This window comes from Aythya ferina (assembly GCF_964211825.1).
Source record: "Aythya ferina genome assembly, chromosome: 1".
NCBI lineage: Eukaryota > Metazoa > Chordata > Aves > Anseriformes > Anatidae > Aythya > Aythya ferina.
The window spans coordinates 108523547-108536939 of record NC_140296.1 but is presented as its reverse complement, the minus strand read 5'-3'; the positions used below and the strand labels follow the sequence as shown (position 1 = coordinate 108536939).

Here is a 13393-nt window from a genome sequence, read left to right as displayed (position 1 = left end):
AGCACAGGGGACGAGAGTGACCGAGAAGGAGCAGCAGAGAAGTGCTGTAGACTGACCATAACCCCCATTCCCCCGTGCCGCTCAGGGGGAGGAGGTGGAAGAGGGTGAGTGGGAGAGGAAGGTGCTTTTGGTTTCTTTCCTTTGTGTCTCACTTCTCTAGCTTGTTAGTAATAAGCAATAAATCTTACTATCTCCCTATGCTGAGTCTGTTTTGCCTGTTACAATTACTGCGTGATCTTCTTGTCCTTATCTCAACCTTGGAGCACTTTCCATCGTATTTTCTCCCCGTTCCTCTTTGAGGAGGGGGAGTCAGAGAGCGGCTGTGGTGGCTCAGCTGCCCACTTGAGCGAAACCACCACACATATCTACACTGAAAGTTCAGCGTTCTTGGTAAACTAAATTCATAAAAATTAAACATTAATATTCAGCGTTAATTTCTATTTTATTTACCCAAACCCACGTAAGCAAAAAATAATGCAAAAATTTCACTCAGCCATTTGTCTCACCAAGAAAACCCTGAATGGAAGTTTTAGACAGTGTGTTCCTCATGTTTTGGCCTGAGTTGGGCTTTTCCCTTTAAAAGATTTAATACATTGGAAATAGAAAGTCTTCACTAAAAATAGAATATCCAAAATACTCCAGAACAACAGGGAAAAAAAAAGTTATTTCAACGTACTCAGGAAACTATTCCAAGCTTTACTGGTGCTGTGGAACCACGTGATTCCCCAAATCTCCACAGAATTGATAATAATAAAAACTTCAGCTTTTTTTTCCTTATTTGTTTTGTTTTCAAATAATACTAATTCTCTCCTCAGTTCTGAGGATCAACTAACACCTATTTTCTAAAAATTATTTTGGAATGTTTTAGCTGCACTGAAAAGGTCTTGTGATTTCTAACTTAAATTAGATTCTTAAATACCATCTGTAGCTTAGAAAAATCTCTCAGTAACACACCAATAGCTCTAACACCTCACTCCTTCACATGTTCATAATTAACTGTTTAGGAAGGAGTGGGCTGGTATTGAAAGAATTCAAAGTTTGTTTCTATGCACAGACCTAGAATACAGTAAGTAATTGATGCTTTTATTTGTTTTGAATTGGAAGAACTGAAAAATGTTAACTGCTTCAAATAAATTCTCTTTCCAGCCAAATGCTTTCCTTAGGAAGACAGGTGCATATAGGAGGACTTGATTCAGGGATCCAAGACTTTCCTGAGAAAGAGGAAAGTACTAACAACAATGTAGTATCTAAATGTTCACACCTATGTGCATGATCCTAATCCACAAACTGAACCGCAGGCTGTGTCAGAAAGCAGGAAATTCTTAAAGTAGTTACTGCAATAATTTTCCACTTAAAATTTGCGTTCAGAAGTCTTCAGCACACTTATAGCCAGTTACAGTTAGCAACACAATTTTTTAAAGTACCTCTTTTAAACAGTCTCTTAACCCGTGCACACTGAACCGCTGTCTCTGATACATAATTCTGAAAGAAATGCTAAGCAGCAACTTGACAGCAGCGAGTTTTCATTAGTAGTTTTTAATGGTACAGTACACACTAAAACGAAGTCTACATATAGTAATCAAATGCAGTTTTTCCTTGAGTGCTGAGAACACATGATTATCATGAATGAACAGGATTTATTTATTTATTTATTTATTTATTTTTGCAAATACAAGTTGTCTTGATTGCTTGTCAGATTTATTTTCAGAAACTGGAAATTTTTGGTACTCTTCCAACACAAACAACAATAGCTATAGCTGTGACAAAGAAATCTTAAAAAAAAAAAAAAAAAAAAAAAAGACATAGAATGGATTATTGCTTTTAACCCTGGTACATTCTCATTTTTGATTGCATGGATATTTATATATTTGACAAAATCTCTCACCTAAGCCAAGGAAAACATTTTATGTTTTTTCATAAATAATCAGAAAGTACAAGAACTTTCTGCTACAGATCCTTTTCTATATTGCAGAGCTTCACAAAGAACAGGGGAGACAAACTGCTAAATAAAGTGTTTTCACACTCCCCCATTTGTGACTATTAACAGCTACAGCTTATTTTCTTGAATAAGTAATTACCTACTTACAGCAAACACTTTCAGAAGTTTGACCTAGCTAGAGCACTTTTTCCTCGCTTTCAGTATAGAAGCACATTTTCCTCCCTCTTTCTTTCTTTTTTTCCATCTGTTTTTGCAACATTCCTGTCTAAGCAGCGGTCAATGTAAGGCATTCTCCACTGAAGCACTACATGCTGAAGTTGGATTCTAATTAGACATTTAGAGATCTGCTGCAATGCTGAACTCTGATACAACAAATCTATCTAGACCACAGGCAGTTCATTATAGTCTTAACTTCACTATTTTCTATTACAACAATAATGGCATTGAGATAAAACAGTATATTAAAACTTGAGGTTTCTTTGTAAATGGAAGGAAGTCCAATAAATTGTTTTTCTTGCTTAATTTACTGTGGTTTATGTACTGCTACTACAGTTACAGCAAATTTCTTCTAGCTATTATTGATAATCTCATTGCACTGTTAAGAAATTAGTCCCAGAAATATTTAAGAAACCAACAAACAAAGGGAATGCAGAACTTCAGTGCTAGAAAAAAAGTTTTATTTCCATAATCATACATCTAATCATGCTAAACTGGTCTAATCAACTAAGCCTGAATATACAGCCAAGTAATGAGCCAAAAAATTATTAGAATTCACTGCAGTCATTCAAACTGACAAAAAGAATAAAACAAAGTGCATCATATTGTTGAATTAAACTAAATCATTTGTTGGATGCACAAGTTCTTCTACACAGAATAGACAGAGTTGTATTTATTAACTCTCAAGGTAGCATACTTAATGAAATCAGAAATATTAACTTCTTTGGACATTTAAGACAGCTTAAATTCATTCTTGAAAAGTAGTAGCCCGATGTTCTGAGTCCATACTTAAGAATTTAGCTAAGCTACAAAGATGAAAGAACAGCACCACCTAGTTCTCTATTTAAAAGTTTTCAAATATTATCACCCATTGATTTATGTTTGTAATCTATATTCACGTGTGTGTATCATGCAATGAAATCTGTCACATTTCCATATGGAAAAATACTAACAAATTTGGCAGGAGTTATTAAAGCATCTGATGAAGACACTTTACAAATGTGTTCTTCAAAAAATTGTTTGTATATGCAAGACTGCTAGAGACTTGTAATAATGCAAATATTGTTCAGAAGCACCATAAACACCAAATGGACTGCTCATCCATCCCCAGTGTTCTTTATGGGACTGTTTCCCTAATTAAACCAAAATATTATACATTAATTGATTCCCCCATACAGTACCTGATATTTTAGGGTATGTGTATGTGCATTCCAGATGCAAAAACACATTCACAATACAGACAACATCACAAGAACCTAAGTAACATGTTAAAAAAAAAAAAAAAAAAAGTAACAATCATAGCTCATAAAAGTTCTTTTCACATTTACATTTCCACTCTGCAAATAAAGCCTACTTCAGTAATGTGGCATATATTTTAGTTGTTAGTTGGACTGAAAGCTTTCACATGAAGAATTTCCCTGCTAGAGACTTAGAGATGTGCATCTCAACAATCTACAAGTTCACCATGGCACAACAGCAACACCTAAGGAACTAACTACCTACCCTCACTGCACAGTCATCTTAATGTTTATTAGCATATCTGCCTGTATTGACATTTGATGAGTACATAGCTATGCAAGCAGAATAGTTGCTTTGTTTTTCTGAATGTGTTGCATTTTCTAAGATGTTGTTCACTTAAACAGGACACAAAAGCAGAAGAGCTTAATATTCCTGAAAACTTTTTCTCTAGACATTTATCCATAAAGCCTGATTTCTTATACCAGAATGCACTGCAACAGATATCTTCTCTAAGATTCTAAGTTGAAATAAAGCATAAGTGACATTGACACTCCATCACATTTTACATTGTGACGACATGTCTTCTAACGTTGAAAATGGAGTTAATTGCACCTACAAAAAGTTTCAGCTGCGTTTTGGAACAAAATGTTCAAAGCAAGTAATTGATTTATCTAACTTAGATCAATGAAAATAAAAGGGAGATATGTTAAAATGATCTCAGGTGGCACATTTGCATCAATATGAAGTACATCTAAATTCCTGTTTCTCATATGGCTTTTAAAGTATTTTCACCTCTCAAATTTGAGGCTTCTTACTTCTGCCTGTAGGAAGTCTTACATATTACACTGAAGCAAAAATCAGGCTCTTACAAGATTATAGAGAACACAGTCTAATGACTACCTCACTAACAAGTTTCTGTAATTGGTGCCACTGGCAGGAGTCAGGTCCCAGCACCAGGGACTGATTTCTGCTTGTTCCCCTTCTCCTGTTAGTGCACAGTTCAGGAAGGTAGAGAAGTGAAAGAAATTAAGACAAAAAAAAAAAAAAAAAAAAAAAAAACTTCTACTACATCCCTCCCATGTATTTTCTGTTCCAAGGTGAGGAGAAGGCTGTCCTCTCACAGCTTCCAGTGAATGTGTTTGCCCTAAAACCTTCACATGCTCGATCTCATTTTCCAGGGATTTTCCAGGGAAAGGAACAGGAAGAGAGCTCACTACAGGAGAAAGATGAAAACGTATGTCATATCCTGTAAGCCTGAAGCAACGGAGTTTTCTTCCAGCTTAATCTTCATGTGTGTCCTGTCTTTTAAAGTAAAGGCTGTTGTGGTAACTCTTGAGGGAATGTTTTATCCATACAGAAAATAACTTGCCCCTTTCTCAGTCCACCTATCACCACGAAGGCCACTTATGTGTTGGTATGTTACTTGTTTGCAACAAGTGCAAACTTGTTACTTGCAAGTTTAACACATTAATGTAAAGAGATTATACAGGATCTAGAACTGAAGCCTTCATCCTCAAAAACTTAGAAGGGAAAGACTTCCACACGTACAGATTCAGACTACTGTTGTTTTGCCACTTCAAGTTTCACAGTGGCAAATGGAAGCAGCAAAGTTTGGTTTTCTTGACAGGTATCCCAGGCAGACAAGGCCTGGAGGGAGATTTCTCTGTGTTTATCCGTGCCCACTGATCTATGACCAGCTTGCCACCTATTTTGAAATTCCTAAAATAAATTGTTCTAGAAGTTGTTCAAGAGTTTTTAATGACCAATTAAAAGAAAAAAGCCTACAATATTAACCATCCATTAAACAGCAAATTTGAACTTGCTTACTTCAAATGATATGGTCTAGTGGATTCTCTTTTCCTCTTGGAATTTACAGAGTATTTGAGTTTGCAACAGGCATAATCTAATTAATATTAAATGCACCTGCCCTTCCAAATCCTGCCACACAGGTGCCAAAATAAATGAAGAATATCTCCTATACAAGGAGTTGAGCTGTGTCCTTTACCCAGATTTCCTTTTACTCCATTCTGCATTGGAATAAGAAAGAATTGTGGTTTTGTAGAACAAAAGTATCACTTGCTCTTCTGGCATACAAAAGCAAATCTACATCACATCTACTATTATTCTTTTTCTCACAATACAAAGATAGTTTGGGAAATTCTGCAAACACATTTACAATGACAATGCATTAGCATTGTTTAGAAAAAGAAATATATATATAGCCTATTTACTTAAAACAATTGTATTCCAGGTTGTTTTGAAATTGTTTTTCCTTGCATGTTAAACATATGAGAACATCCAATAAATAAGTCTATAAGCCACTGAGGTTTTTATCTAGCATAAGTGATCAATAATATAGGCCCTTTGCTTTTTTTTTTTTTTTTTTTTTAATGTGCTTTCACTCCCACCTCCAAAATTCACCATTTAGAATTTAGCAATACAATTAGCGACTTATAATTCGCAAAGCAGATATTACTTAAGAAGCAGGAAACGTTTAGAAAAATAAAAACTCAGAATTATTTTATGGGGAATCTACTGAAATGATGCAGGATCTGGTCCATTTTAAGAGGACTGAACAAGGCATTTCCACCCTAAGAATGACATACAATTTGCACTTCACATATCAAAAAGCATTAACCAGTAGTTTGCTATCAATACACAATATTTTGTGAGTAGAGATACATCAAAAACTTGACAAAGAGATCCTAAAAGTATGAAGAAGATACATGTATATCACAATGAAGCTCCAACTAGCATGTCAAAATTTAAACTTTTCATATAACAAGAATATTAAGAGAGAAAAAGAAAAAAGCCTTTGGATGTAAAAAGAACGAAATGAGCTTGGCACAGGAATGTATTTTGTATAGTCTTCCAATTAAAACAGAATTTTAATATTAACCTCCAACTTGATTTCATCAATACCATCTCATTTTTTTTGCTTCCTATTTTGTTGCAAAAAAATATTCAGTACATAATAATTTTGTATTGGAAAGTAACAAGTTATTTCAGTAGCAAACTCAATGACCTTAAACCCTACATAATTCTAAAAACTGATTGCTTCTGCTTCAACTAGTATGGCTTTTTCCCTTGTTAGGGACTAACCAGAACAGCTTTCCTCCCATACAGCACAGCAGCAATAAAAGCAGGTCAAGTTACACTGATAATCCAGCAGATGTAGGTCAGTTTGGGATAAATATCTGAGCAAATGGAAAATACCAAAATGCCTACTACAACTGCTGCTGTGAAGTAATTTGGTCTTATTCTCTTCAGAGCTGTCTGTCAGTCACAGTTGTGGAGTTTCCAGTGCTGAACTTTGAAAAGCCCGAGTTTTTAAGACTTAGACAGATGGATCGGTATAGCTGTGCTGGCCTATTTAGCTTCTGCCAGGAGAAGTGGAAATAATGCAATGCATTATATATTGATGACATCTAGCAAGGCATAAATGTGTTCTTCTTTGTGGCCATAAATTCTTTTTGCATGTAATAGAATACCCAGGTTACCTTAGTTAAGGCTTGGTAATGGAATTACTGTGACAATCAGAATCATTGTTTGATTAATATTGTGGTACATAAGAAGTTTAAAATGTAACCAGACTCTTTTCACCTCTAACACAAGGTGACAGTCTTTCTTGTATCACCTTTCCCATCCGAAAAAAGACAGGTAGTCAACAAATTGTTTACAGAAGGATGAAGATAGAGGGAACATCAAAGCAATGCAGACAACCACTATATGGCATATGACGATATGCACTGCCTTGACAAATAAGCTAAACCTGGCCAACCCCATTCACAGAACAGATAAAAAAAAGGGTAAGGAGTTCAGTAATACACATCTATTAGAACAAAACTTTATTTAAATGTGTGCCTGTGTGTACATATACATACAAACATGCTCTGAAGAGGCTTTCAGGATTTAGGCTGAGAAACACACACTATGCACATGTATTATTTTCTAAAACTGAAGAGCAGTTGCCTATGAATAGTTAATATTCCTTAACAGCTATTTAAGAAGAACAGAGAATGCTAAAGTGAGCATTATGAAACAGAAAAACGATAAATTAATTTATGAATTCATAGTAATGTAAAATTGCATTAACAATGATGTGCTGCTACTTAAACTGTGAAAGGAAGAAGCATTCACACTCTCTAAGAGCCATTTGATTAGACTAGAAAGCAGTATATACAATTCTACTCCTAGCTAGGAAGTAATGGTCCTTCCCTCAAAAATCCCAAATTTGGCAGATCTTTTTGTCTTAGAAGATACATATAAGAAGATACATAATAGAATGGCAAAGGATGATGGCATGATTTTATCTTACAGTTAAAGATGTCAGAGAAAGGAAGACAGGTAGGTAGACACGGTTAAGTGAACAAACAGGGAGCCTTCCAGTTCATCTACAGCAAAAATAACTACCTACGTTCTTCTCTAAATCTTTTTTGCCTGTTCCAAATTCTCCACATTAGAAAGCCCTACACATAAAACATCAGTACTAAAACAGAGCACTGGAAGATGCCGTACACAATGTCATATGCTATTACGACAGTCTCCTCAGTACGGATGCATAAAGCATCCGTCCTGAGCTTATTGTGCATTAAAGTAAGAGAAACTGTAAACACTTGGACCTTCTCTTTAATTTGCATTTATATAAATGAAAGGAAAAAATCCTGAAACAGGTTCAGAGGAAACAAAAGAAAGAACTCTTGCAAAGCCACCCACATACATTTTTCAAAATACTTATTTATTTTCAGAATAATTCCAATGTTGTCATTCTGTAAAAAGATAAGTTGTTCAAGGGCAGATTACTGTGGAAAAAAAATAAATAAATAACCGTTTCACAAGCTACTCCTTGCCACTTTTTCTTTCTTCCTCTCAAATAGACCTCAAGAATTCCGTGGAAAGAAGAGAGGGATATGCTCATTAAGCTCATACTTAATATTGACGCAATCCCAGAGGAGACACTTACTAAACTAGTAAACTATGTCTAATAGTTTTACCATTCCACATTTGTTTTGGAACATGTATTTTATAAAGCATGTTAGTGGCATTCTCTCTGGAGAGGACCCTCCATTCTTTTCAAAGCCTCTAATGGTATTAGCCTGTCATCAGGCTCATATTTTAACAACAAAAATGGAAGCATTCCTTCTATCTCTGAAAAGGCATTAAGTTAAGAGGACAATTAGAGAACCTTCTCTTTCTACTGTTAAGATATTAGTTGAAGGAGGAATCATTGTTCTAACAGTCAAGCACATTCTGGCTACAGTGCTATTCTCTTGGCAACTACCTCACATCCATCTGTGTTTGCCATATACAGAGTTGCTATCAGTTTCTTAACCAACACTTGTGATGCATAAGTGGGAAAAAAAAAAAAAAAAAAAAAAAAAAAATCAAGATCTTGACTTCGTATAGCAATATAAAAAACACTAATTCTTTGGTGGAGAGAAGCACTGTAGCCTGTATAAACCATGACTTGAAGGCATATATAGTGCATAATTAGGGAATTACAACCAATATGCAAATTTAAGAGCAGAGGGATGTTCAATGTCTTAAGTTTCTGAAGTCAAAAATGAGACATAACTATAAATGGTGACATTACAAAAAAGGTATTTGTTTCAGTGGAGGTTTTTCTCCGTATCAGCATTTTTCTGGAGCTACTGCTTACTGTTGAATTGATGATAGAAACTTGATAAATCCCATGAGTGTAAGAGACCTCTGGTCATGTATTTCTCAGAGATGTTGTGTGAGGGTCATCAATGGGAGTTCATGTGATAAGTTACTTCTGGTTCTAGAACTGTTCAGCAGGGCTATACAACGAGTATTAATATATAAATAAATCAGAAAAGTCATAAAATACGAGCTAACCTGGGACCTAGACAGCTCATATGCCTACCAGGCTTTGGTTAGATTGATGTAAACCATATAAAGACCATCACTATCAAGCAGAGTTATACATCCTATGCTTTAAATTGCATGTAAAATACTCCAACTACAGATTGTATCAACCTCCTCCAAAGCCACTTCCTTCTCTTCTGTAACCATCTACATCCTCGTAGAACATCAGTATTACTGCCAAGATTTTGCTAACAGAAATCCTAGTAAAAATTCGAATCAGGGACTAGCTGTGCAAGAAATAGAGTGATGTATCACGACAGTGTCTTAAATCAGCTCAAACGATCTGAGAAATAGCCATGTGCATACTTGTTATTTTTTTCCTCCTATTTGTAATGGATCTAGGCTTATGAAACAAGTCTCACCCATGAGCAATTATGTCTTCACCGATTCGTTGCATCGGTGATCACAGTTTCAGACAAATTAAAGTGTCCCTACATTATTTTCATTAGCAGACAGGTTGCAAGTATTTGAAGTGCCTGAAGAAACCATACTGAAAAAAATTTCCCGGTGTTGGCAGAGAACCGAAAGCGCATCATTTGCTAACACACACAGCACTATCCACGATCTTCCGAAAAACAGAGCACATTAGAGCATTAGATGCCATTTGCATTATCACACAGCAGGGGGCTATAGCAGCTACAATTCCAGGATAATCTTAACCCGTATCTGTATACCAGGAATTCAACAAAACTATTTTTAAATATTATAGTTTCTCACATTGTAACTCTTTACAATAAACAGCTTATTTTCCAGGTTGCATAAAAGCATTTCAGATGATGTACTAAAGTTCTTCTAAATACATGCTGTCTCCCAACTGTTAAATTTTATGTAAGGCACACTAAATCTGAGAAGTGAAAAAAACAAACTGAATGAAACAAAAAAGCAGGTATGACTGTAAACATATGTAACAGTTTAACCCCTTGGGAAGCAGTTTAAGTACTTCAGAATCATTACAGTGCACAAGCTAAGAACAACAGCAGCCAGAGATCCTACTATTTTCACAGCAAATGCTGGAGAGGGTAGAGCAGACTAATACCATACCCGAACTCAGCTGACAAGCCACTTCTCAGCTCAACATGTTATTACTCCCCCTTCCACCTCCATTGCGCCCCTTTCACAGCAAGCAGCTGACACTAGGTTCTTTTACTTCTGTTTGCCTCCGTTCAGAAGGGACTGCTTGCTGTTAATGCTATTCCACGCACAAGCTGAGAAGCATTATTCTATGTCCTCTTCCCTCAGCTGATGCTGCATCAACGCTCAGGGCAGATTCCTTAAGCCTGGCTCTTAACAGACCATGCCAAAAAGACACACTTCCAGATAGGATACACGTTAGCTTGGCTCTTTGTCACATTGCCTTTAAACTCGATTAGCTTCACTTTCGCTACCGGCAGCCATCCTTAGTCACAACCCAGGAGCGCTCCGAATCCTTGGAACAACGATCTTATTCATGTACAGAGCCGACGGAAAACCCGTGCATCCCACAGCCTACGAGCAGAAAAAGGAGGACTCTAACAAATCCATTGAGCCCCTTCAAAACAGTTTGGGGAAGCAAAGTAAGCCAACAGGAGAAACTACTTCTAAATGTAGGTATGAAAGCGCCAACAAGAAATGTGTCTAATATGGTAATTGTGTCCGCTGGACATGCCAAAATAAATGGCAGAAACTGAGTAAACACCATTTATGAAGCAGCACTGTAAGGTGGACCAAAGGAATTTGATATTCAGTTAGACACAGTCACTATTCAGGGCAGGTTTCTCCTGGAAAATGTTCACTCGTTTCTTCCTCCATTCTCCCTTACTTTCAAAGGAGAGGAGGACAGAAAAAATTATTTCCTCTCACTCTAGTCTGAGAGTGACAGGTTTCTTATATTTGTTAAATAGTGCCCAGTAAAACTGCTCCCCGAAACAGCGCTCGGCTAAAGAGAGGTATAGAGACTGCCCAAGTCTGCCTGGTTTTGACTGCAGTTTTAATCAGAAGCTGAGGAAAAATAATTGTGTGAGAAACTAAAAAGGAGGAGACATTTTATACACGCAGAGGGCAAGCTGAGGAACACGTTAAACATAGCCTTTCCCCATCTGCAAGGACAGGCCCAATCTGGTTATTTTCGCAGAGTCAGATGCGTATTACCTCCCTTTCCTCGCAACATGTTTTTTACCTGATGCAGTTCACGGAGTTACATTTTCCCTGGCACACTCCCTAAACTGCTGTGAAAGGCATCACCGTTTTTAATCACTGGTTTACTCTTAAAAAATGTGATGCGCTGAATGCAGTTGATTGCATCTTAGGAAAGATCAAATCCTCCTCCTCCAGCAGCAGCCCTGATTTTATTGGTGACAGAAAGTCAGTCCAGACGCGTCCCCCCACGCCCCCACCCCCTCCAACCACCACCACCACCACCCCCCCCCCTCCTTCCTTCGCAGGGCAATGAATCGACAATTCACAGGGAAATGTAAAAGGCCGAGAGGAGCCAGCCCCCAGGTGCAGCCCGCCGCACATGCCCCGATAAATAATCTCGGATAGCACCGACACAGCGGCTCCTTGTGCGGTGACGTGCAGGGCAACTCGGCACCGCCGGTAAAGAATTACCAACACCACCTGCCCCGGGAAGCCGGCGCTGCCCGCTGCCGAGCCCCCTCGGCGTCCCCCCATCAAGGGCCGCTCACTTCACGGCGAGGTGACAGCGCCGAGGCCCCCCGCGCCCCTCTCCCCGCCACACGACGCAGCCCAGCCCCGTGCCCAACTCGACGCGGAGCCCAGGGGACGCAAAAAAACCCCGCAAGGTCGCTCCGTTTCAACGCCCCCCCTCCCAACCCCGCACCGCTGCCGAGCCCCCCCCCCGCCGCCCCTCGCCCCGCCCCGGCCCCTCAGGAGGGCGGCGGGGGCAGGGGGGGCTGCGCCGCCCCCCGGGCGGGGAAACTCTGCCCGGCAGCACCGGGGGAGCTCCGGGGGAGGCTGAGGGGGTGCAAGGGGGTGTACGGGGGGCCTCCCCCGGCCGCACACGCCAGTCATTTGCATGATAATGGTGCTCCGCGGGTTCCCCTCCACCGCGGCCGCAGCGGTTGTTCCCTTTCGCTCGTGTTAATTAAGCGGAGCGGCGGCGGCGGCGGCGGTGCGGCGGGAGGGGAGGCGCAGGAGGAGGAGGAGGAGGGACGAGGGCTACACGGCGAGTCTGGAAACTCGCTGCGGGAGGACAGCGGCTCGGAGCGGGGCGTCGAGGAGCTCTGGGCTGGCTCCCCGGTCTCGGCGCACACGCGCTGCACGCACACCCGCGCCGCGCTCTGTAGGGGCTGTAGGGCTCTATAGGCGCCCCTGTACGGCCGCGGCGGCGGCACGGAGCGGGGCGCGGAGCCCCTGCCCCTGCCGGGCGGGCGGGGGGCGACGCTGCAAGGGGGCGGCCGCTGGGCTTGGGGGGGCTGAGGGGAGCCCCGCGGGGTCCCCGCCGAGGGGTGCGGAGGAGGCGGTTACCTTGCATGAGGATCCCGCAGAGGCTGTAGAGGCGCAGGAGCGCGCCGGGCTTGAGCCGCATCCTGGGGGCTCCCCTCGGGCTGGGTGGGCGCCAGGCACGCAGATCCGCAGCCTCCCGCCGCTCCGCTCTCCGGGCGCTTCCTTCCCCCCGCAGGAGCCGCCGCCGCCGCCGCCTCCGCCGCCGCAGTGTCTCCCTCGCTGTATCCAGTGGGGTGAGGAGGAGGAGGAGGAGGAGGAGGAGGAGGAGGGCCGGGGTCGCGGGGGTGGATTGGGGAGGAAGGGGGGGGAGCGGCTCTCCCCGCCGGCTCTGCCGCTGCCGCCGCCGGGCTGCTTCCCCCCGCCGAGCGGTGCCGGCTGCCCCCGCTGGCTCCCCTCGCCCCTACCGGCGGGTCGGTCCGGCTGTCCCTGCGGCCCGGCCCGGCCTGTCCCGCGCCGTGCTGTGCTGTCCCGTCCCGTCCCGTCCCGTCCCGCTGGCGGCGCGGGGCGGCTGCTCGCTCCCAGCCGCTCGCCGGCTGGCGACACAAGGGCACTCTCCGCTCGCCAGCCTCCCCTCGCCTCGCCCCGCCCCCGCCCCGCGCGCCCCGCCCCCTTTCGGCGGGAAGCCCCGCCCCTCTCCCCGCCCCCCGCGCCACACCCCGGCCCACC

The 13393-nt window shown here is 41.6% G+C and overlaps 1 protein-coding gene across 3 annotated transcripts in view; it reads right to left on the bottom strand.

Moving 5' to 3' along the window:
* CADM2 (cell adhesion molecule 2) overlaps positions 1–13157 on the bottom strand; it is a 679737-nt gene extending 666580 nt beyond the window's left edge. For 2 of the 3 annotated variants that reach the window (XM_084528769.1, XM_084528768.1), the window contains exon 1: positions 12749–13154. In XM_084528769.1, the coding sequence (XP_084384895.1) occupies positions 12749–12809 (61 nt within the window). In that variant the 5' untranslated portion in view covers positions 12810–13154. Of the gene's footprint in view, positions 1–12748 lie in introns of all 3 variants that reach the window. The other variant, XM_084528767.1, reaches the window with a different exon arrangement.
* Positions 13158–13393: the final 236 nt, after the last annotated feature.